The sequence below is a fragment of the Delphinus delphis genome, chromosome 10 (assembly GCF_949987515.2).
Source record: "Delphinus delphis chromosome 10, mDelDel1.2, whole genome shotgun sequence".
Classification (NCBI taxonomy): domain Eukaryota; kingdom Metazoa; phylum Chordata; class Mammalia; order Artiodactyla; family Delphinidae; genus Delphinus; species Delphinus delphis.
Window position 1 is genome coordinate 71,802,947 of NC_082692.2, and position 23,575 is coordinate 71,826,521.

The following is a 23,575-nucleotide window of genomic DNA, read 5'->3' on the forward strand; positions in this document are numbered from 1 at the left end:
AACTCCATTCAATATTCTGTAATAACCTAAATGGGAAAAACTTTGAAAAAGAATAGATACATGTATATGTATAACCAAGTCAGTTTGCTGTACACTGGAAACTAATACAACATTGTTAATCAACTATAGTCCAATATAAAATTAGAAATTAGAAAAAAAGAAAAAAAAAGTGAATAGAGAATCCTTGAAAAAACAGATCTTAGAAATATGAGTTCTGCAAGAGCTTTGATAGATCAAATCGTAGCATTTATATCAACCCATACCCTATCTTAATGTGTGTACTTGGGTACAAGCAAAAATTTCGGTAAGAACCTCCCAGTAAGATCACTGAAATTTGATGTTTGTAGGGCAAATACTATATACAAAGAAGACGACATTTTAATGTAATTTATTTGAAATGCTTCCAGAGAAGTTTAAGGCCATTATACAAAAACATTCATTTCATGAAAACATTCATTGACTTTCTTCCCATAGGCCAGCCCTTGACAGACCTCTTTTCTCAACACGCTGGCCAAAGTGGCCGATGGCTCCTGCAAAGAATGATTCATTCTTTTCCCCACCATCAAACAACTTTTCTCAGCTTTTCTCCGCTTCTGTCTGCAGCAGATTCATTCAGTCGCTAAATCAATAACAACTTGAGTTGTTGTTTTAAATAAACTTGTAATAGAAAAAAAGATTCACTGTGTTTAAAATCTATAAATACAGAAATATGTTTTACAGGGTAAAATGGACCACAACATTTTATTTTGAAAAATAAGTACTATAGCTTGTTTTTATATTGATAAATCTTGTCATACAGCTTCTTTGAATGCACATGATAGACGTACATAATAAAATGACAACATAGTATTTACTGCTTTCCTTTGTGTAAACTTGAAAGACAGATTTAAAAAAAAAAGAAAAGAAAACTTTTTTGGCAATAATTTAGAATCATTACTACTAGTGCTGGTGTGGGTACAATTTTGCACAAGTCATCTTTAATATTTACACTCGCAGGGAGATTTTCTGTGTATTAACTTTTTTTAAAGGTCTGCGACTCACCCTGCATTGTAAATCAAGTCTGGCAAAGAGGTTTATTAGTTTGGATAACTGATCCTAATTAATGATAGAGTTAATTAAGTCGGCCTCTGGAGAATGTAATTATGATTCTGATCCAGCACAGAGCCAGAGATGGCAAATGATGACCCAAAAGTGGGGCAGGGAAACCCAAGGCTCTGGCCTTTCCCAGACGGACACTGGACCTTACTTTTCTCTTTTAATGCTTCCCACATAAGGTCACAATGGAGCACTTCTTCCAAATTCTTTTTCTCACGTTTCCATAAACAGAGTCACTGACTGAGCCGCAGTCCCTTTTCCTCATCTCTTCATTCATGCTCTAAAACACGAGTAGGCCTAAGCAGATGAAACAAAGAGAAGATGGGTCTTTTTGCTATCCTGCCAGGTTTTCCCAGGCCCTTTGAGTTATATTATGATATTTTAGGCTAGAAATGGCTCTTTAAGGCCAGCCAGCATCCATGGCAGAGACCTCCTGATGCAATGCACATTTCAGTTCAAGATTCAGAGCTGACAGCGGTTTTTGCGTTGATCCTTTTAAGGTCAGACTCTTATTTCATGTCCTAATAGATTATTGCAACAAATTTGTACTGGATGAAATTGCAAGGTCAAGACAGTGCTTCTTCCTTTGCAAAATTAAACCTTCAGAATCCCCAGGGATGTTTTCATGCTTTTTGGTTGGATGACATTGAACCAATTTGACTTGAAATATTGATCTTTCCCGTTTCTCCTTCAAATGCCATCATGATACACAAGTAACTTCCTCATGCCCTGTTTTCAAGGCTCTTTAAATTTCATGCCTTCAGCTACCCTGTCAAAGAGCCAGAAAAGCACTAGAGAAACATGGAAGGACCCTTTAATCTACATGAAACAGTAGTTTAGAGATTGTTTTCTTTCTGTTTTTTAAAATCCAGCAGGACAAGTGAAAGTAACTTGTTCAAGTACTTCTCCATCCATCCAGACACTTGTGAAATACAATACAGGGTAACAGTTGCCACAGATTCCAGCTGACACAGACTGGCAGTTACAGTACTAGGGACAAAAAAGTACAGACAGGACTGGGTCAACACAGTCACAAAAGTATTAAAAAGTGCTTCTCCAAACCGTTCCACGTGTGGAATGCAAATACTGTACAGGTAAGACACAGGGCTACTTCCAGGAAGTACATGCTTCTGTCAGACGTTGCTTTCAACATGCCTGCTATCCCCACAGGAAGAGCCTGTCTGTTCCATGCGTTCACAGTCAAGGCTGACCTCACTTGTGTCCATGCTACAATCCGATTCACTGTCTGATTGGTCCATCTGCTCAAGTTTTGTTTCTCCCTGTGGCTCCCTGCTCCCGGTGGTGGGATCTAGGAACGGTCCCTCGGAGTCAAGGACCCCAGCCTGCCCCGCAGCACACAGAACTGTTTCTTTGGCTTGACGAATACAGTTGAGCCACTGCTGTTTGTTGAAGGTGTCATTGGCTTGTAATGAGTGGGTCTGACTTTGGGATCCATTTTTGAAACTTACTCTGAAGAAGTTTTTAACTAGAAATGAAAAACACATGAAAACAAAGGTCAATGGACAGGTATTTCCTCAGGCCAAAGATTACACATGTGATGACACTAACCCCCAGTACCCACGGCAGAGATTACTAATTGATTACTAAATGTGCCCTACTGATCTAGGAATGGCTCAGCTCCACCCTGCAGCCTCCATCAATCAACAGGTGTTGACACAGGTCTGGCACTCAGTTGCTCTCGGAATCTAGGAAATCAGTACGGAACAACTATGTCTTGTGTTTCAGGGGACCCCAGAGTACTGGGTACCAAACCTGGCTGCATATCAAAATCCCCCAAGAGCATGTTAAAAATACAGATCCCGGGGTCCTACCCTTAGAGATTCAGATTCAGTAGGTCTGATGTGGGCCTGGGAAACTGTAATTTCAACAACTGCCCCAAGCTAGAGCTTTTTCAAGTTTAAGAAGCTCTTTGTAACATCAAACAGGCCCAAGACCCTCCACATGACAGTACTTGTATATTTAGTATCTGATGATTGAGAAGATATGTAAAGACTCTTATAAGTTTGGTTTCATTTTAAAATGAAATGACATTTTAATAATAACTGCAACAGGAGCTCTGTGCATTTATTTTTTAAAATTATTTATTTATTTATATTCTTTTGGCTGTGCCACGTGGCTTATGGGATCTTAATTCCCTGACCAGATACTGAACCCTTGGCAGTGAAAGTGTGGAGTTCTAACCACTGGACCACCAGGGAATTCCTGGAGTTACGTGCATTTAAAAAATGGTAGTGCACAATATGGAAGACATTTGATTTAGTTTAGTAACAACATTAACTGTCATTTAATGGGCCCCGTGTGCCACATGCATGTGGTTCACAGAAGTGTCTGTGCTCAGTCAGTCCCCGTGCACGATCCCTGTAGCCAACAGACTGGCTTCAGATAAATTCAGGCTCCAGTCTTTGCTGTGGCGCAAATGCCTTAACTCCCCTACGTTTCAGTTTCTTTATTTGTAAAATGGGAAAAACAAAGAGAATCTACCTTAGATGGTTATTATGAGGGATAAATATAATAATACATGTAAGTGCTTATACAATGCCTGGCACATAGTCAGTACTTGAGAAATGTAAGTACTACTGCTACTACTAGTACTACCACTGGGGCAGAGGGACTGGTGAGTAGGTAAGAGGCAGTATACATGAATTACTTTGACAATATGATGCCAATGTTAACCTAAGAGGCTCAAATGTTACTTGCTCAAAGAAGACCTCCCTGACCATTTCATCTTAAACATACCTCCTATTGCTATCCCTCTCTATTCCCTTACTGGGTTTTAGTTTTCTTAAGGTACCTGGATTATGTATTTGCTTCTCAAATAACCTCTACCTCCTCCATCACAATGTAAGTTCCACAGGGCTTCCAAGGAATTGAATTGTTTGGTTCCCTAGTGTATATCAGTGCCTGGCACAGTGCTTGACACATAGGAGACACTAGATAGATGCTGCTATCTAAGCTTCTTTTGGTTAATTCCTTTGTTTATTAAGTCTCAAGTTAGAGAAGCCCATTAGAGTAATTACAGATAAACCCTCAGCCCAGTTGATCATAGTTATGTCTCTTTAGAGACAAGTCTGCCAGCTTAACTACAAAAACCCACCGTTATACAACTGTAATCACATAGGGACCATCTGGCCTTAAGAATGCTTTTATCCAGTGGAAGGAGTCAGAGTAAGGGAGCTTAAGGGGCACCAGTTATATGCAGACAGGTTAACTTGTAGTGTCTTACTTAATCCTTATAACAATCCTATGAAGTAGGTATGCATGCATCCCCGCTTTGCAGATGGGAAACTAAGGCTCAAAGAGGTTGAGTAAGTTTACACAACCAGTAAGTGATGAAAGAAAACTGGAATGCAGTTTGACTTCAAGGCCATAGCTCTTCTCTTTTCACCAGGCAGCCATTCCCTCCAAACCACCACGACCAAAGACGTTCAACAGGTCAAAATGGACAGCCATCCATACTTCTCTCATTGTTGCTAAACGCCCCACGCAGGGAGCCGCCCAGCCTCACTTCTCCGTCCTGCAGATCTTCCAGCAGGAGGTCCTTCACGGGGATGGGCTGCCGGTACAACTGGTAGCAGAGCTGCTCGTTGTGGGTGACAGCCCGAGTGATCACAAGTACTTCTTGGAACAGGAAAACGTGTAGTTTCTGGAAGAAAAGAATCCACAGGATTCCCCTAAGCAATAATCTAATGAGTAGTTGATAAGTGGACCTCTGTGGATAAGAGGTCCCTAGGTACCAGGTTCACACTGGCCTATGAACTTCTAGGCTCAAATCTACCTCTGGGAGAACAGCAGTTGGGGGTTGGACACATTTCCAGATGCATCCATTGCCTTTCCTATGGGAGCGCCTCCCTAGGGCCCCACTGAAGAAGGCCTTTCTGCCTACAGACACCTGCAGCCAGGTCTGCCAGCTGCAGTGGCGTTCTTCACACTGCAATTCACAACCTGTGCAGACACATACAGCCTTATAGGAACATTTAAAAAAGAAAAGGAGAGAGAGAAACCCCATAGAATGAAGAGGCTAATGAAGGAAAATAAGTTAGTGCTCTCGGGGCTTTGGTTTATTGTATCCAATACAATTCTAAGAGATCACAATGAATAACAGTCCATAAAGGATGAGACGGACATATCAGAGCCTAATATTAACGTTTGCTTCTCAAACCCATAAAACACTTGTTCCTTCAACCACTGAGCTGAGTATCAGCTTCATCCAGGCATCCCAGCTCGGAACACTGCCCATTCCCGAGGAAACCAGAGCATGCTGCTGTAGCCACAAAGAAAGACAATCAAACAAGTTGTCCTTCTCGGTTAAGTTCATAAGAACCTCGGTTCTCTGAAGAGGTTGTGCTTAAAAGGCTGATGATTGATGTGTGTGTTGTTGGCAAAAAAAGAATCTCCAAAATAAAGGCTTGTCTCAAACCACATTATAAAAGCAATTTTGCTGAGTGGAGGTGGGGTAAATTGGCTCCATTCAACTCTAAGTGCCAGACTCTTCCCGCAGCTTGGAAATGCTTAGGAGGTGAAGAGAGACGATCCATGACTTTGCAGCTAGGTTCTGGTTTTCCAGTGGCAATATTTGGGAATGTCAGCCTTAGGGCCTCAAAGAGGAGACCAGAAGAGCAGGGCTGAAAATTCACATTAGAATCTTGATCTGGGGTCGGGGAAGCATATTCAGCATCATCAGATAGTTTTAGATTTGGAAGAAAAGATACTTGCGGGTCATCTACCCGCACCCTGTCACAGACGGATGGATGGACAGACACACACACACATACATACACACATACCAAAAACTGCAGAAACTGAAGCTCAACTAAATGTTGGCTTGTGGACACATAAATGATGACGGCTCTGTATTGGTGTGTGTTTGCGGTGGGGTCAGGTTTGAAGACCGAAAAACAGAGTAAAGCACAAAATAACCAAGTTAAGGGCTTTTTTTTGGTGTGGGTGGTGGGGATGGCAGAAGAGAATATTAAGACTTTTCTTTTGGGGGTTAGGGAGCGGAGGGAGTTAGTCACTGTTTTACATACTAAAAATAATCAGAGATTTTTACACTGTTTCTACTTCTACCACTCTTTCTTTTTGTTTTTTTTGGGGGGGGAAGTAAGGATTTATTATTAAGAACATCAAGCTCCAGGGCATTTTTTTTTTTACCATATACCTTTAAAAGTGTTTTTTATCCCCCCAAAAATCCTTATCATTTAAAACCAGATATTCAAATTATATAGCTAACATTTTTAGCTAATCAACTCTTCAGCGCTGATCCTAGAAAACCACCTTCAATGGATCTTTGAATAACGGAGATTCAGCCCCTGATACGAGTAGTGTAGTTAGTCACACCTTTAACGTTCAAGCCACAAGTTGTGACGTTTGAAAGAGGTGAGGTCTACTGTCCTGCATCATCAGAATTTGTCGTATTTTCAGTGCTACTGGGTTGCACGTTATCTGCGAGGTTGTGTGCATGCTCAAGAAATAAATCAGTACACTTAATTCCATAGTCAGCAATTTAATTTTTGCTTCCAACAGTTCATTCTCTTCCTTGAGCTGACTCACTCTCTGCAGCGTATCCTGTGCATTCTGCTTGCTTTTCAACTGGCTCTTTTTCACTGCCATGTTGTTCCTCTCTGCACTGACGATACTCATCACTGCTGCGATCCATGGGCAAACTCTTTTTGCTCTGCTTGCCTGGAGACACAGCTTTGCCTCCGTCCCCAGGGCCAGTGGGCACCAGCTGAGGAACCTGCTATAAGCCGCTGGCATGAGCCTGAGTATGGATGACACTTATTCCGTTCACGCCCGGGTACTGTTCTGCTGTGATACCTTGCTCATTTGGGCATGCTCCCTTGTCAACACGGAACAATCAGAAATGAGGACAAGGTGATCAATGGTTTGATCTGCCAAGAAATCTTCACACGTACCTGCGCCTCCAGCCTGCCCCTCCCCAAGCGGCCTCCACTCCCAGCGGCCCTGCACGGGGTGGCCTGACCCGACCCAGGCCTTGCGGTCCGCCAGTCCTACTTCTACCGCTCTTCTAGACAAGGTAGGCACTTTGAACTCAGATTGTCTGGGCAACTTTAAAAAATATCCCTGGGCTTCCCTGGTGGCGCAGTGGTTGAGAGTCCACCTGCTGATGCAGGGGACACGGGTTCGTGCCCTGGTCGGGAAGATCCCACATGCCGCGGAGCGGCTGGGCCTGTGAGCCATGGCCGCTGAGCCTGCGCGTCTGGAGCCTGTGCTCCGCAACGGGAGAGGCCACAACAGTGAGAGGCCCGCATACCACAAAAAAAAAAAAAAAAAAAAAAAAAAAATCCTTATTTGTGAATGTTCACTGAGAATTCCTCTTCTTAGTCGCAGCTCCTTCCTGCCCTCAAACTGTTGAGATTTTTTTCCTGACTCAGGACTTTATTCATAATGACTTTTTTTCCGCTCCGCGGCATGTGGGATCTTTCCGGACTGGGGCATGAACCTGTGTCCCCTGCATCGGCAGGCGGACTCTCAACCACTGCGCCACCAGGGAAGCCCCATAATGACTTTTACAATTCTACTGGGAACAAACAAACAAACAAAAACAAATCCCCTCACCCCAACTAAAATCTTTGTTCTCAAAAATCTATCTGCCTGAAACATGAAGTAGATAGAGTTCATCCTTAATGCCCTGGGCACATCCAGCAAGAGGGTCTCAGTCCCTGACTGATGGACAGAAACAGAACAGGCCCTCATTCTGTGGGGTGATGCATCTTCCTATTTTCCACAGGGCTTCTGAGAAAGAATGTTCAAGCAGCCAGAGCAACAGCCATTAGAAATCTACCAGTGCTTTTCAGATATCAGCAAAAAGCAGAATGCAGCTGTCTGGCAATCAGTAACTCCCTAGTCAAACAGAAACACTTCTTCAAGCAGCGGCCTGTGACAGGTCTCAAAACCTTTGTTGCAACATCAGCTGATTAGATCTACAGCAGCACTGATAATGGGTGCTGTGACATGTCCTCAGTGATTTCAAATAACATTTCCAAGCCTGCCCATAAATGCCACTTTACAGTCCAGGTCAGAAGGGCGTCCCCTGAATCATCAAAGCTTATTAAGAGTTTTCAATCTAGTTTTGGCCTTCATTCTACGGGTTGGCTAGATACTGAAGATGAAACACGAAAGAAGTGGAGACTGTCTTTCTCAATGCTGAAATTTAAATATATATTATATATAATAAAGTTTACATATTACATAAAATACATGTTATATATAATATATAAAGATGATATATTAGCATTAATTTCTACTGCTATATATAAAAATAGCCTGGTGAGTTAAATTTTTTTAAAAATAAATTTATTCATTATTTTTTATTTTAGGGTGCATTTGGTCTTTGTAGCTGTGCGCGGGCTTTCTCTAGTTGTGGGGAGCAGGGGCTACTCTTCGTTGCGGTGCGCGGGCTTCTCACTGCGGTGGCTTCTCTTGTTGCAGAGCACGGGCTCTAGGCACGTGGGCTTTAGTAGTTGTGACACGTGGGCTCAGTAGTTGTGGTTCGCGGGCTCTAGAGCACAAGCTCAGTAGTTGTGGCGCATGGGCTTAGTTGCTCCACGGCATGTGGGATCTTCCTGGACCAGGGCACCAACCCGTGTCCCCTGCATTGGCAGGTGGATTCTTAACCACTATGCCACCAGGGAAGTCCCTGAGTTGAATGAATTTTGAACTCTCATGTAATTTAAATCCATTTTTCTTTCATGTAAGCATTTATTCACCTACTCATTCACTCACGTATTCACCTAACATTATTAAGTGCCTTAGTACGTGCCAGGTCCCAAGATGGTGCTAGGGATTGACAAGGCACAGTCTCCACCCTAAAAGAGTGTGGTAAAATGGAAGATATTGACAGACAGATGGAGAATTACAACCCACTGTAGTAAGCCCTCCAGGGGAGATTTGTACAAGTTGCTATGATAGGAGAAGAGAAACAATTTCAGTACCTGCTGAGGAATAAAAGCCAGGAAATGGAATATCTACAGGTCAGAGCTAGATATACAGCTGATGGGAGGGTAGATTATTATTAAAAAAAACCCAAAAACTGGTCTCAAAATGTCAGTCTGTGGATAGGTACAAATTCATGAGAAAGAATGATTTCTCATAAAGCTAAATGAATTCAATTAAAGAGCTATCTGTTTTTCTGAGATCATATGTTTTTAACATCCTGTTAAAATCACCCATTACTTTCTGATATCAAAGTGGGAGGAGATGGTAACTGTTTTGTATTTGCTTTTTTTTTTTTTTAATTTATTTTATTTATTTTTGGCTGTGTTGGGTCTTTGTTGCTGTGCACAGGCTTTTCTCTAGTTGCGGCAAGCAGGGGCTGCTTTTTATTGTGGTGCGCAGGCTTCTCACTGCGGTGGCTTCTCTTGTGGAGCACAGGCTCCAGGTGTGCGGGCTTCAGTAGTTGTGGCATGCGGGATCAGTAGTTGCGGTTCAAGGGCTCTAGAGCACAGGCTCAGTAGTTGTGGCACACGGGCTTAGTTGCTCCACGGCATGTGGGATCTTCCTGGACCAGGGCTCGAACCCGTGTCCCCCTGCATTGGCAGGTGGATTCTTAACCAATGCACCACCAGGGAAGCCATGTATTTGTTTTCAAAGGTCATGACCGAACAAAAGAAAAAGCTGGCAACTCTATGTTGGTTTCCAAAATTTTTCTGAATATATACTGGTCATGAAATTTAAGATATATATATATAATAAAATATAAAAATATATTTAAAAACTATATGATCCTATGATATAAAAGACACTGGGAAAGCAACTTTTGTCTAAAACATGTGACCCTGGTTAGGGAAGGCATAGTAACAGGAGGCTCAGTATCAAGTGGATTAAGTATTTGGGGAGGCCCAGGATGAGATTACTGAAGGAGAGTAACTACTCACCACACCCCTGTTGTTCTTCAGTTCGCCATGACAACACAGCACCTTTGAGCTGTCAATCAGGGAGTCTTTCTGGCCTTCCTCCAAGTAAAGAAGTCGTTCTTTATAATAACGGCATTCAGATTCTCCAGTCTTGGTGTTGATTTCTGCCACGATTCCCTGAATGATGTTTATCTGTGAAAACAAAAAGAAAGTATGGGGAAAGTTAGCAAACCATTCACACCAACAAGGCCCAGGTACTCAGCCTAGAAAGTCAATAAGATACACTTGGATCTAATTCTGAGATCATGTTATCTAAGTTGCTGCTTTGGGAAAAGGGAAAAATAAATAAATGCTTTTAATATACTGTATCTATCCACCCAAACACCATCTATACATGTACACATATAAATACATACAACATATATTCATTTGTATACACACACATATTTGTATTATATATAAAACTAATGTTGATGCATAATTTTATGAGTGAAAGAGATATGAGGTATTGATTTCAATGTGCAGGACTTATAATCACTAAGCTCTATATTGCACATTTCTTAAAACATGCTCACAATGTTGAAAATGTAGGCATTCAAAAAATGTGGCCAAGGAGAGAAAAAGTAGAATGTAATAGTCTAGAAAAGGGATTGGGTTGTCCTTGGGGATTTGAAACCCAGTTTCAAGGTCTCTCTACATGCACTTAATCTAACCTACAAACAATATTTGCAAATTTGGTGTGAATAAATGGTTTGAGTATCTTTTTAGTGACAAAACATAAATGATTTATGAAAGACAGAACTAGGAATGGAAACAAAGGACACTAGGAGTAAGAATGAGGACAATTTGTCTATATACACTCAGGCCCAAACCTACAGCACACGTGAGTAAATTAGGGGTAGAGGGATTTCAAAGCAATGGTGGATGCATTATTGTTTTTGTTTTTTTGCTGCTTTTGGCCAGGCCGCTCGGCTTGTGGGATCTTAGTTCCCTGACCAGGGACTGAACCCAGGTCCTCTGAAAGTGAGGAGTCCTAACCACTGGACCACCAGGGAATTCCCTGCATTATTGTTAAATTCAAAATGAAGCAAAATACAACAACAAGAGTACAACACTGAGACATGTTCAGTAAGCATTTATTCCAATGTAGTGTTGTTCTATAACATGAACAATACATCTAAAAGTTAGAAAATTCTAGAAAACAAAGGAGCAAGAAATTAGTTGAGTAGAAACTCAGTGACACCAATCCAAGGCAAAGTAATGACTTCTTCACCAGAATCCTCTGTCCCCTAATAGTGAAAAGACCAACAGTCCCATCTTTCTTGTGCTGGTATTAACGGAAAAGAACGTAACAGATGAGAAATGTCAGTAAGGCCTCTTCTTGGTCACATTTACTTAATGGAAAAACAAACCAGTCTCTGAAAAGCAAGGTTTTAAGAGGCTTTTACTCAGTGAAAAGCTACCAGACCTTGTGTTCAAGTGGTAGTGAATTCTAAGATTGTTAAATGATCATTTTTCACTTGCCTTCTGCCCAAAGCAACTGGATAAAAACTTCTACCCAGAAAAAAAGAAAAAAAAAAAATACAGGGCTTCCCTGGTGGCGCAGTAGTTGAGAGTCCGCCTGCCGATGCAGGGGACAGGGGTTCGTGCCCTGGTCTGGGAGGATCCCACATGCTGTGGAGCGGCTGGGCCCGTAGGCCATGGCCGCTGAGCCTGCGCGTCTGGAGCCTGTGCTCCACAACGGGAGAGGCCGCAACAGTGAGAGGCCTGCGTACTGCAAAAAAAAACCAAAAAACAAAAAAACACCTTCTACCCAGTTATAACCTTGGCATTTCCACGCAAGTTTGATAGAAGATCTTACAGCTTTGAGCTGAAGTCTGGTGACTGCATCTTATGGACAGAGGCATAATCTCTACACCTTTGTAGCTACTAAGAGTTTCAAAGATCATTTATTTACTCTTTTCTCTATTTCCTGAATTTGGATGGTAGCACTACTTTGATAATTTAAAAAAAAACATTATTTTTAAAAATACAGGCTCTTTATGGCATAAAAGAATTTTTTTGGTCTTTGATGTCAACCTAATGTTTAATATAAGTCCTGTGAAATTAATCTGAGTTTCACTAACACACAAAAAGTAATAAATGGAACACTTTGGTGCACAAACTTTGTTTCTTTTCTCCCCCTTTTGTTTTTCAAAGATGACTAATTATTTATTGTTACTTTCAAAAACAAACAAACTGGGCTTCCCTGGTGGCGCAGCGGTTGGAAGTCCGCTCGCCGAAGCAGGGGACACAGGTTCATGCCCCGGTCTGGGAAGATCCCATATGCCGCGGAGTGGCTGGGCCCGTGGGCCATGGCCGCTGAGCCTGCGCATCCGGAGCCTGTGCTCCGCGACGGGAGAGGCCGCAGCAGTGAGAGGCCCACGTACCCCAAAAAACAAAAACGAAACAAAAAAAACAAACAAGAAATTTCACAGACTATTCTAAAGCTATGAATCATCCTTCAAATAAGTTCAATTAATGCTTGTTGAGCATCTGTTCAGTGTCAGACTGGGTAGTGTCATTCAAAGAAGTGAGACAGGGTCGCCGCCCTCAAGAAGCTTAAAATATATGGGAGGTATCTGAGCAATTGTTTTATGTCTACCTTATCTTTCTACTTTACTACATTTTTCATATGTAGTGAAATCCATACTTTGTCCTTGTTTTTAATAATTAAAAATTTTTTTTCATTTATTTTTTGGCTGTGTTGGGTTTCGTTGCTGCGTGTGGACTTTCTCTAGTTGCTGCGAGCAGGGGCTACTCTGTTGCGGTGCCTGGGCTTCTCATTGCAGTGGCTTCTCTTGTTGCAGAGCACGGGCTCTAGAGCACACGGGCTTCAGTAGATGCGGTGCATGGGCTCAGTAGTTGCAGCACACAGGCTCTAGAGCACAGGCTTGGTAGTTGTGGTGCACGGGCTTAGTTGCTCCAAGGCATGTGGCATCTTCCCGGACCAGGGATCAAATGCGTGTCCCCTGCATTGGGAGGTAGATTCTTAACCACTGAGCCACCAGGGAAGTCTCTCCTTGCTTTTAAAGACCTTTGTGGGGCTTCCCATGTACCTAGAGCCCGTGCTCTGCAACAAGACAAGCCACCACGAGAAGCCCGCACACCGCAATGAACATAGCCCCTGCTCGCCGCAACTAGAGAAAGCACACGTATAGCAACGAAGACCCAACGCAGCCAAAAGCAACAACAACAGCAACAAAAAAAAACACCTTTGCATTAATTGCTGTGGTTCATCTTATCTGCTATTACTAGGTGTACCCGGGCAGCTGGAATTAATCAGTACTTGAGTCAATTTTCTGAATTTCCTGCAAGTATCCAGGAAACCAGAAGGAACATGTACTATAAGCATAAAGATATGTTCATTTCCTAATTTAACTCAGGAACTGAACAGCAGGCATTTCACGTGAAGATTAATAAACTCAAAAGCCACGGTGGTTCCTTAGGCAGCTATGACTACTCTCAAATGCTGCTTTTCTCTCAGGTGTTTGAAAAAATAAAAAGAGACAAAAGAATGGAAACAATTGTTGTTATTCCATATTCTATGTCTATATTTATCATAGTAACTCAAGGTTTGCTTTCATTTATTGAAAGTATTATTTTGTATTTATATTGACCTGTATACCATGAACTAATCCACCTGCATACCATGTCTAATCTCTCTGCACTGCTTCTTGAGAGGAATTTATTTTGCAGAATTGCAGAGAGGAATAAAGTTACATATAGCAGATTGCCAATAGCAAACAGTCATGGTAGTTGTGCATTTAAATTAAATTTATTGTTGCATCTCTCATTTGGGTTCAAACTGAAGGGCAGGAGCTGGTAAAGGAAGATGATAAAAGATACCCATAACAGAACAGGGATTAAACCCACACATGCTGGAATCGTCATCCTCAAAGTAGAATCTGAAGGTCCTGTCTGTCTAGTCCCTTGTGCAGTAATATCATCTACTTGTCGGCTCCCGATATGGACCAAGAATAGCAGCCTTCACTGCTGTTGCATCAAAAGCTGGACTGTGCTTCCCATTGATTCCAGTGATATTTCTTTAAGGAATTGGAACAGTGGCAGGCAGAGGGAAGAGATGGTCTGCAGGATCATTTTCTGGCTGAAACAATCCTTAGAATTTAAAACATTAAACAACCAGATCTGGAATATATGAATATCCAAAGTTCTATTTTAAGATGTTCTCTTTGTGGGGAAATTTCTATCAAGCCTCCAAAATACTATTAAGAAATTCTAATACAGATGTGATAGTTTACCCACTACATTAAAAGCAAGACCTTTCTTTAGATCTAATCATAAGACTGAATGCTTGGTGCAGAAGCAATTTACTTAAGAGTTCCCTGATTTTTCCCTTTTCACAGGTGGAAAATTTATTCAGGGCACATATAAGTCAAGCTACATTGGTACTGTGGATTTTATGGTTATCAAACATTCACAATGCACTCAGGAGTACAGGGCTAAATATTTCTGTTCATCTAGGGTAATGCCACAGGGATTTTGAAAAGAAGGGGGAAAAACTGCTGTGCCTATATTGTGTAAATGGGCATTTAGAAGGCTTGCTTTGCAGACATTTTCAAATGCAGGTATACCATGCTTCACACATAAATCTGCCTGAATAACTAGGTGCAGATTCAACTTTCTAAAATGGCATCACATTTTATGCACGAGGGAAACTGGTGCATCCTTTCATATTGCAAACAATCATATTCTTATCTGTTTTTAAATTTAAACTTTAGCTCACTGGGTGTTTTTTTAAAACAAAGCATTATTCTTTCATGCTGCATATTAAAAAGAAGAAATCTTTACTGTAAAATTCAGAGCAGGCTTGTTTGCTTCAAAAAAGTAATTATTTAGACTAGTTTGAGCTCCCTGTTGTTCTCATTTCTACAGACCACACACTTGCTGGGATGAAATATGGAGAGGAGGCAATGCTATTCCCAGTAATGAAAACAGGCACGATGAAGTGAGATGGGCTTCATCCCTGGTGTCTGCATCCCCCATCATGCTGGACTGGTAGGCTAGTCGGTAATGTTGGGCCTGCTAGACACATCAAACACCTCTTGAATCAGAAGAGGGTCTTTCCTTGTTCTTCTCTATCCCCACACGGACAACTGGCCCAGCTCTGTACCAGTGAGGCACCTCCACAAAGCCTGGTGGCTAGACAGCTCTCTGCAAATCCAAAGGCAACAGGGGCTTAAAGAAGTAGCCAGGCTTTCAGCTCCATAGGATCATAAAGAAGTGGAAAAGTCATAAGATTTGCAGTCTACACTGACAAGGTTCAGATATCAACTCCATTACTTGCTGGCCCTGGACTTGGGTGAGTTATTTAACACCCCCAAGCCTGATCTGGAAAAGGAAAATGGCCCTAACATGAACAGGTACCTCACAGGTTATTATGAGGATTAAATGAGATACATAACCCACAAGGCAATTACATAAAGTTGATTTACTAGGTGTTCACTCTACATGTCAGCAGGTGTTACTATTATTATTGCTGTTGTTGTTACTACTTACTATTAAGTAAGTTAAGTCTTTCTCTGGGAAGAGATAGGCAGTTTGCTCCACAGGCTCAAGGCTTCTGATTTTCTAATCACCTTTGCATATCACCTTCTGTTATTGTCCCAGATCCAGGCAGGGAATGAGCTCTTTGAACTGGTCTCTTAGCCTCCATACCCACTGCTGACTCCCTAAGCAGGTTGCCAAGACCGCACATCTGGACCACCGCAGCATCCTCCCAGCTTGCTTCCCTGTCCCTAGTCTCCTCTGTCCCCTGTCCTACAGATGAAGAGTAACATGTCCAAGATTACACAGCTGGTCAGTGATGGAGCTGGGATTTGAACGTTGAATCTAAGCTACTTAAAAAACAAAAGCACAACAAAGGAAAAATGTCTCAAATTGATATTTAAAACCCTCTATAACCAATGTGAACCACCATCCTCTGCCCCTTCTCCTGCTGCTTTCTGAGTATCGTCAACCCCAGGCAGACTGATCCATGGCATTCCCTGGCATGACCTGTCCTGTCCTTTCTTCACACCTTTGCCCAGGCAATTTGCTCCTTGGGCCTGTCATCTCCTGTGCCCTGCCCCGCAGAGCACCACAATCAGAACTGAGCTCTCTGGGCAGAATGCTCACAGTTCACCACAGTCTCACAATATGGACCCCATTTTTCCTGGTCTTCTATTGCTGCTACGGAAGAATCCGTATTTCCCAAACCACCCAGCCCCATACTCAGTACAGTTGCTGGGGAGTAGGTTTGACTAGTCTGCATGTTTCAATCTGGGGCCAAGGAGAGCTGGGTCTTAAATGGGTGTTGACTTCACAAATGGGCTTTGGTAAAAGGTAAAAGGCAACTCTCATTTGCTAACTAAACAAAGCTATTCAATTTAAAATCTCCACAGAGATCTTCACCCTCACAATCAGCAACTGTAACAAACAGATTATAGAGTCACCTATATAGAATCAAGAAATTTTAGAATTAAAGGGACTTTAGAGTGCATTTCATGTAAATACTGTACTTTATAGATTATGAATAGTGCTGATTTGCAAAATCAAAACATGGTTAATGTCAGAACCAAGCCTGGAACCCAAGATTCCTGAGTCCTGGTACCCAGGGACCCTTCATCTTCTAGCCACTGGGGAAAACAATAAGGGAAGACAGAAAGAAACAAACTCACAGCTTCTTCCAGGTGCTGCTGATCCGGATTATCATTTGGTGTGTGCCTCAAGATTTCTCGAAGAAGCAGAGGGTATTTCACCAGACGGCTCCTTGGAATATCAAGGAAATTCCAGAGATCTAGTTTGCGGCTAAAGGGGGATTCTAAGCATCGCTGCAGGAAATCTTGGACTCGGTGATCTTGTTTTTTGTGGTCCAGCAGAGCTTTGGCAGCTACTTGATTGCTGCAGTAGCTGTCGTAGGAGCTGAGACAAGGCAGCTAAGGAAGGAACATTAACAGAGGGTTGGAGCATTAAAATAATTGTGCTCTGAAGCTACATGCTAACATCACTCATTGGGACTGAACAAAACCTAACTGGTCTCCAGGCCTGGCCAACATTCCTTTATCTATCTAGATGGCTGAAGGAGACAGAAATGGAATCTTTAAAATGGCAGGCAACGGAGAGTTCTTTAAGCTCCTGCTTGCTTGCACAAAGTTATTTTCTTAGTGGCATGTTTAATTTCTTGATTGTTAACACCTCAATAATTTGTTTGCATTTCTGCCAATCTAAGCTAGACACAAAAGAACTGGAATTACTGTATATGCACACAATTCAGAATTTTCCTAAACTGGAATTATTGCATATGCATACAGAATTGTCCTAAACTTTCAAAAGTATCTGGTGAGAGGAAAGTCTCCTGTATTTTTTTAAACACGGGTTCTTTTAGAATTATTAATAAGAAACTAATCTAGAAGACTTAGTGGCTCAAAAAGAAAGGAGTCAGACTCCACAGCCCAGCCCTTTGCATGGCCCAGTGCAAGCACCTCTACATCAGTTTTAAGGTACCTGATTCCAAGGCGGACCAAATATAAAGAACTCCAAGAAGTTAAAGCAAAAGTATAATTACTAAAAAATTAGATGCAGAAAGCATTTAGAAACATCTTTTAAATTAGTTCTGACAGGCCAGAATGATTCTTGGCTATACCTAATGGTTAACATCACAATTCCATGCAAAGAACAATTTAAGCTTAAAGACTTTGGAATACTTCAAGTCCACTATTTTCCTTCCAGAGAAATACTAATTTCCCTGGCATGTCCCATCAGTCACATGGTGCAAACAAGGAGTCAGAGACTCAGTGAAAGCGCTGCTCATCTCCCTTTTCCACTCCTCCCTATGATAGCATCCTCATGCACGGGTTGTCAGCTTCCAGAAAGTCACTGGAGGCAATAAAATGCAGCCAATGGCCCTGCTGTGTTTGCTTCTCTCCCTGGACTAGGAAGCCGCTTTTACCATAACACCTCCTCTGTGGAGGGATTCATTGCAAGACAGTGGCAAGAGGGTCTTTCATTTCTGCATCCTTAGTACTGTGCAATGGGCCTACTGTACAATAAACATTCAAAGTCTGTATTCTGAATGAACAAATGAAAGAATGTTTAATGGATTACCAGATTAGGTAATATTTGATGGTTTGTGAACACAGCTTAAAAATAAGTTGTGGCAGCATCTGAACAATGGGTCAAAGTTTAACTATTCTGCTACTTCTTTTATACCTTTATTTGAAATTATTTTCAGTGACTGAAACCAAACAAGATACCATGAAAGTAATGTTTTAAAAGTTCACTGTTGGGCTTCCCTGGTGGCGCAGTGGTTGGGAGTCCACCTGCCGATGCAGGGGACATGGGTTCGTGCCCTGGTCCGGGAAGATCCCACATGCCGCGGAGCGGCTGGGCCCATGGGCCATGGCTGTTGAGCCTGCGTGTCCGGGGCCTGTGCTCTGCAACGGGAGAGGCCACAACAGTGAGAGGCCCGCGTACCGCAAAAAAAAAAAAAAAAAAAAAAAAGTTCACTGTTGAGTTTAACATTCTTTGGAAATGCCTACCTTCTTTACATGTTATTAAAAACCTCTATTTGTGTTAAAAAGAATTACAGAAGTTCTTTTCTCAATGTTATATTTGAAAGTAATGATAATTGGTGCTTACACACACAGGCACACACACACACACACACCCTGGATGTGTAATGTTTAAAAGTTCACTGTCAAATTTAACATTCCTTGGAAATGTCTATGTTCCTTACATGGTATTTAAAAAAACCCGTCTATTTGTGTTAAAAAGAGCTACAGAAATTCTTTCCTCAATGTTGTATTTGAAAGTAATGATGATTGGTACTTACACACACACACACACACACACACACACACACACACTCTCCAGATGTGGCGCTGTGGCTTGTAATTTAGATCTTCAGAATTAATTAAAAAGAGACTCAGGCCCTCTTATTTTCATTTCCACTTCCTGGCTTTTTAAAAAGACCTGGAAATGCCCAATGTTTTCATTATGGAGAAACAAATCAGTAGTAACCATCAGATGTAAACTAGCAAGGAACCCCAACCACACGGTCCGCTTGCTGTCCAATGGGCCATTACCTTCTCTGATCCTGCCACCTCTGCTGCCATGGCAACCAAATCTGGCTCTGGTCCTGTGTTCACTGCTCACAGGGTGCTCATTTCCTGAGCATAACCTGAAAAGCTATCTGGTTCAGCCCACTGGCTAGAAAAAGCCACAGGTGACCTTTAACTAGATAGGGAATGAAGAATATACACATCTTGGTTCCAAAATACGCTGTGATAACTCAGTAGTTAAGACGACAGACTCTGGAACCAGGGAGTATCATGTTCAAAGCCTAATTCAGACAGTTAATAGTCAGGTGACCCTTCAGAAGCCTCTGTTTCCCCACTTACAAAATGCACATACTAATGTCCTCTTTTAGTGAGATACTGCGATATGGCAGATAGAAAGTGTAACAAGAGCTTGGCTCCTGGTTAAGAATCAGTAAGTAATAGTTATTATTAATATTATTATTATTTAACCCTAGAATATTTTCATTGAAGAAACTGTGGTTGAGAGAAACAAAACTACTTGCTCAGCTGGAGACAAAACCAGTCTGAAATGTGTTTGGCCTCCCCACCACCCTCAAAAGCTCTGAACTGTTCACCATCTCTTTAAGGAGACTATCAAGAATTTCTAAGGGAAACTCTCAGCCTTTTTTTTTTTAAGAAATTCTTTCTATCTTCCTAACATGAAAAGTGATAGAGCAAATGTATTTTTTTGCTTCCGTGTACCCTGCCTCTCTCTTTGGAATGAAAATTTAATGAGAACCCAAATTAACATGAGAACTTGCTGCCTTGGAGACTTGATAAATTACCTCATTACCGAAAAAAACATTAGCATGAAGATGTCACTTGGGAAGTTGTTTCTTTATGAGAAGGGGAGGCTTATGAGAACAGGCCAACCTATGGTTACTGATCCTCAGTAATGAGGGTGGTTCCCTGAAAAAAACCCACCACTCTGTTTAAGGTCTTCAAAGTAATTGATTCATTCTAAGGTCAAAAGGACTGGCCAGGGCTATCTCACTTGAGAAACTCACTTGTTTAAAAGGGTTTTTTTTTTTTTTTCACTTTTTTCCTTTGGGGGGGAAAAAATCAATTTTTCATGGGTTGAATGGGCTCTGACTTTTCTCATTCAAAGTCCACTAAGATGTTTATTTTGTTCTGTTAAAAAGACCAGAACTCAAACAGATGTACCCCTTGGTTTACAATTCCCACTCACATGGACACATCTGCAGTTAAAAGAGGGAAAACATTTAACTGCTCATCGGTCCTGATGAATAAGGACCGTTTCTCATGAGGTCTGGTAACAGTGGGCCAGTTGTTTAATTTTAGGCTACTCTTCAAGCTGCAGTTCCCATTTGATGTGGGAAGTGTCCAGATAGCAATGGACCGGCATGGTCAAACTTCTTTGGGGTATGTACAGAAAATGACTGCAAAATCTAACCCCATATCAAACTAATTTCCTAATGAAGTGCATTTATTTCAGAAAAAAAATTAGTAACAAGGCAAATGCGTTCATTTTTGCTTCTGGCATGAACTGACAATTCGTATATGACGTCTGAGGAAACCTTGTAGTTCTACATTGCCATCTTGTCAAAAACAGAGGGGTCATCATGCTATTCTGGAGTTGTGCCCTCACTCCCACCAAAGCAATCCACAGACTGAGGAAGTTTAAGAAAGATTGAGCCAGACTCTCTCTTCTCATTACACTTCCTCTGTCTCCAGCTAGCTAACTCTCTTTAGAGAAATTTATCTGTGGGCTAATGAAGTTAAGACATCTAACATGGCTCATAATAAAATCAAAGTCAAAAATGTAAGATGAATGATCTCTCCTGAAATATTAAGGCATGTTTTCTAAATTATTCATCTTACAACATTACTTGCCTTTCAGATACCCTTGGGATATTTTAGCCTCAGTGCTAAAATTGACTCCTGAACTAACCTGGAGCAGGGGTGGAACACTCGAGGACTCACAGAAGGAAACAGAAATGCATAACAGGGAGTGGTGGGGACTGTGGCAAAATAGAGAGTGCATGCCTTGTCTAAAATAAATTACAACTGAACAACTACATTATGCACTCAATACACCACCAGTTCAGCCCCAGAACCATAAATTAGAACCCGTAACCTAAAGTCACAGGTGATTTCTTCAATTAGGAAAGGGTATGGGTTATATTGGGATAAAGATCAGCATAATAACCAGCTCTCCTAAGAAGTTACTTAGGATCAGATATATGCTAAACACTAACAACATTTATGAAATGACATTTGACCATAAGAGGTTTTTTTTGTAGCATGAATAAAAGCTTTCTTAGTGATGGACAGGAAGCTGTACATAAATTTTTACTAGAATAAAAAATGTAATAATTATATTCATAATTGGCCTAATGTGAATATTAACTAGTTTTACTTTCTTTAATATGAAACTAGTAACAATTTCACGTGTGCCTTTACTTCTTTTATTGTACAAAGGCCATGTTATCTTTAAATGCAGTACATTTATAATAATAAAAAAATTGTTTCCATGCTTTGAGGAGATAAAGGCTAAATGTAATGATAAATTTTACTAGAAATTTGCTATTTTAATTTTTTCTGATGTGAAACCAGTGTTTGCCAATAAAACGAGTCTCGCTAAAATGAAACTCCATCTACATTATTGAAATTTATCTTCAATCAAGACCAGAGAACTTTTCTTACCCAGCCCACGAGGATGGGGCCAACGTGCTCAGTTGAGCCATCGGGCTTCCGTACATCTCGAAGCTGACTAAGGAGGTCTGGTAAAAAAACAAACAGAATGCTTATTTTGAAGGCTTATATGAACAGGGCTGGGAGATTTTGGGTTACTCACATTATTACATAACCATGACTGGTTAAAAGACAACTCAAGGCTACAAGTCAAGACTCATTCTGGGAACAAAATTATACCTTCGTGTAGAGGAATCAGGGAGTCCAGTGTTCCGAAAATTTGATTCAACTCTTGTTCTGTCATTATTGAGAGTTTCAGCATGGGGTCATGATAGGCCTGCACAAGAAGGGCAAGAGATGGAGGCAAACATTTAAAATCAGAGGAAGTAAGTTGTTAATGTAAATGCCTTCTGAGAGGCCCTACGCAATAACAAAATATTTGGCTCTCCCCACGACTTCTCCCATAATGCTGCACAAACAGCAGATGGGTGTGGTTGGAGCAGATGAGAATCCAGCATTGCCTTGAGCCTTTTGTGGTTGTTGATAAACCAAAGCAGATTTTTTTAAAGCTTCTTTTTTTTAAAATTCTAGTATATCTTACATCTCGGAAAGGGCACAAATCCTAAGTATAGCGCAGATTTGATTTGTATAATGTTTTAAAAATTAACTTTATTGAAGGTCTAGCAGCTTGAAAAACTCCCACTTTATACAAAATTAGTTACTAGCAGGTTATTTTTCAATTAGTCCATATTTAAACTAAGTAAAGGAAGGGGAAAAAAAAGGTGCTTGGTATCCTTCACTATGGATTTGAAGCAAAGAGGGCAAAATCTCTGCCAATCTTATTACCTCTTATTAATGACAATTAAACCACATGAACACATAAATATACCCAGGGCACTGCAATAGAATACAAACACTCAGACCGCACAGTCCCTGCCTTGAAGGAGTTTTATAAAGCTAATTGGGAAGATTTAAAAAAAAAAAGGCATGGAAAATTAAATATATGTTTAAAAAATAGTTCAAGATTAAAAACAGGACAATTATCACATTGCAGCAAATATTCATCAAATCGTAACTGCTCTAGAGGATTGGAGAATTAGAGGTAGAATGGCTAAGGAAGAATTTAAAGATGAGCTGCTTGGCATAGAGAAGGAGGCGGTAAATACTGTTGAAGAAAGTACTGAGACTTGAGTTTGCTTCTGGAAGATAGGTGGATATGGATGGTTGAAAGGAAAGGGAAGGGTTTCCAGGAAGGTAGGACCAGCAAAGTAAAGGACAGAAGTGAAAAAGGGAAATCTTGATGCAGGAAGGAGGAGTTGGACTTATGACCAGAAAGATGTCTCCCAGAGTTAAATGCTTTCTTTTTCTTTTTTTTTTTTTAAATTAATTATATTTATTTATTTTTGGCTTCGTTGGGTCTTCATTGCTGCGCATGGGCTTTCTTTAGTTGTGGCGAGCAGAGGCTATTCTTCGTTGAGGTGAACCGGCTTCTCATCGTGGTGGCTTCTCTTGTTGCAGAGCACGGGCTCCAAGAGCACAGGCTCAATAGTTGTGGTGCACGGGCTTAGTTGCTCCGCAGCATGTGGGATCTTCCCTGACCAGGGCTCGAACCCGTGTCCCCCTGCATTGGCAGGTGGATTCTTTTTTTTTTTTTTTGCGGTACGCGGGCCTCTCACTGTTGTGGCCTCTCCCGTTGCAGAGCACAGGCTCCGGACGCGCAGACCCAGCGGCCATGGCTCATGGGCCCAGCCGCTCCGCGGCATGTGGGATCTTCCCGGACCGGGGTACGAACCCGTGTCCCCTGCATCG

At 41.4% G+C, this 23,575-nt stretch overlaps 1 protein-coding gene and 1 pseudogene across 3 annotated transcripts in view; both read right to left on the bottom strand.

Annotated features, from left to right (window-relative positions):
- Positions 1 to 352: 352 nt before the first annotated feature.
- Positions 353 to 23,575, bottom strand: part of ARHGEF3 (Rho guanine nucleotide exchange factor 3) — a 269,292-nt gene continuing 246,069 nt past the window's right edge. For 2 of the 3 annotated variants that reach the window (XM_060022716.1, XM_060022717.1), the window contains 6 exons: positions 22,007 to 22,103; positions 21,779 to 21,855; positions 16,712 to 16,969; positions 10,014 to 10,184; positions 4,573 to 4,759; positions 354 to 2,581 (listed from right to left, as the gene is read on the bottom strand). In XM_060022716.1, the coding sequence (XP_059878699.1) occupies positions 2,229 to 2,581; positions 4,573 to 4,759; positions 10,014 to 10,184; positions 16,712 to 16,969; positions 21,779 to 21,855; positions 22,007 to 22,103 (1,143 nt within the window). In that variant the 3' untranslated portion in view covers positions 354 to 2,228. Of the gene's footprint in view, positions 2,582 to 4,572; positions 4,760 to 10,013; positions 10,185 to 16,711; positions 16,970 to 21,778; positions 21,856 to 22,006; positions 22,104 to 23,575 lie in introns of all 3 variants that reach the window. The other variant, XM_060022718.1, reaches the window with a different exon arrangement.
- Positions 6,500 to 6,942, bottom strand: LOC132431705 (CCAAT/enhancer-binding protein gamma-like; annotated as a pseudogene).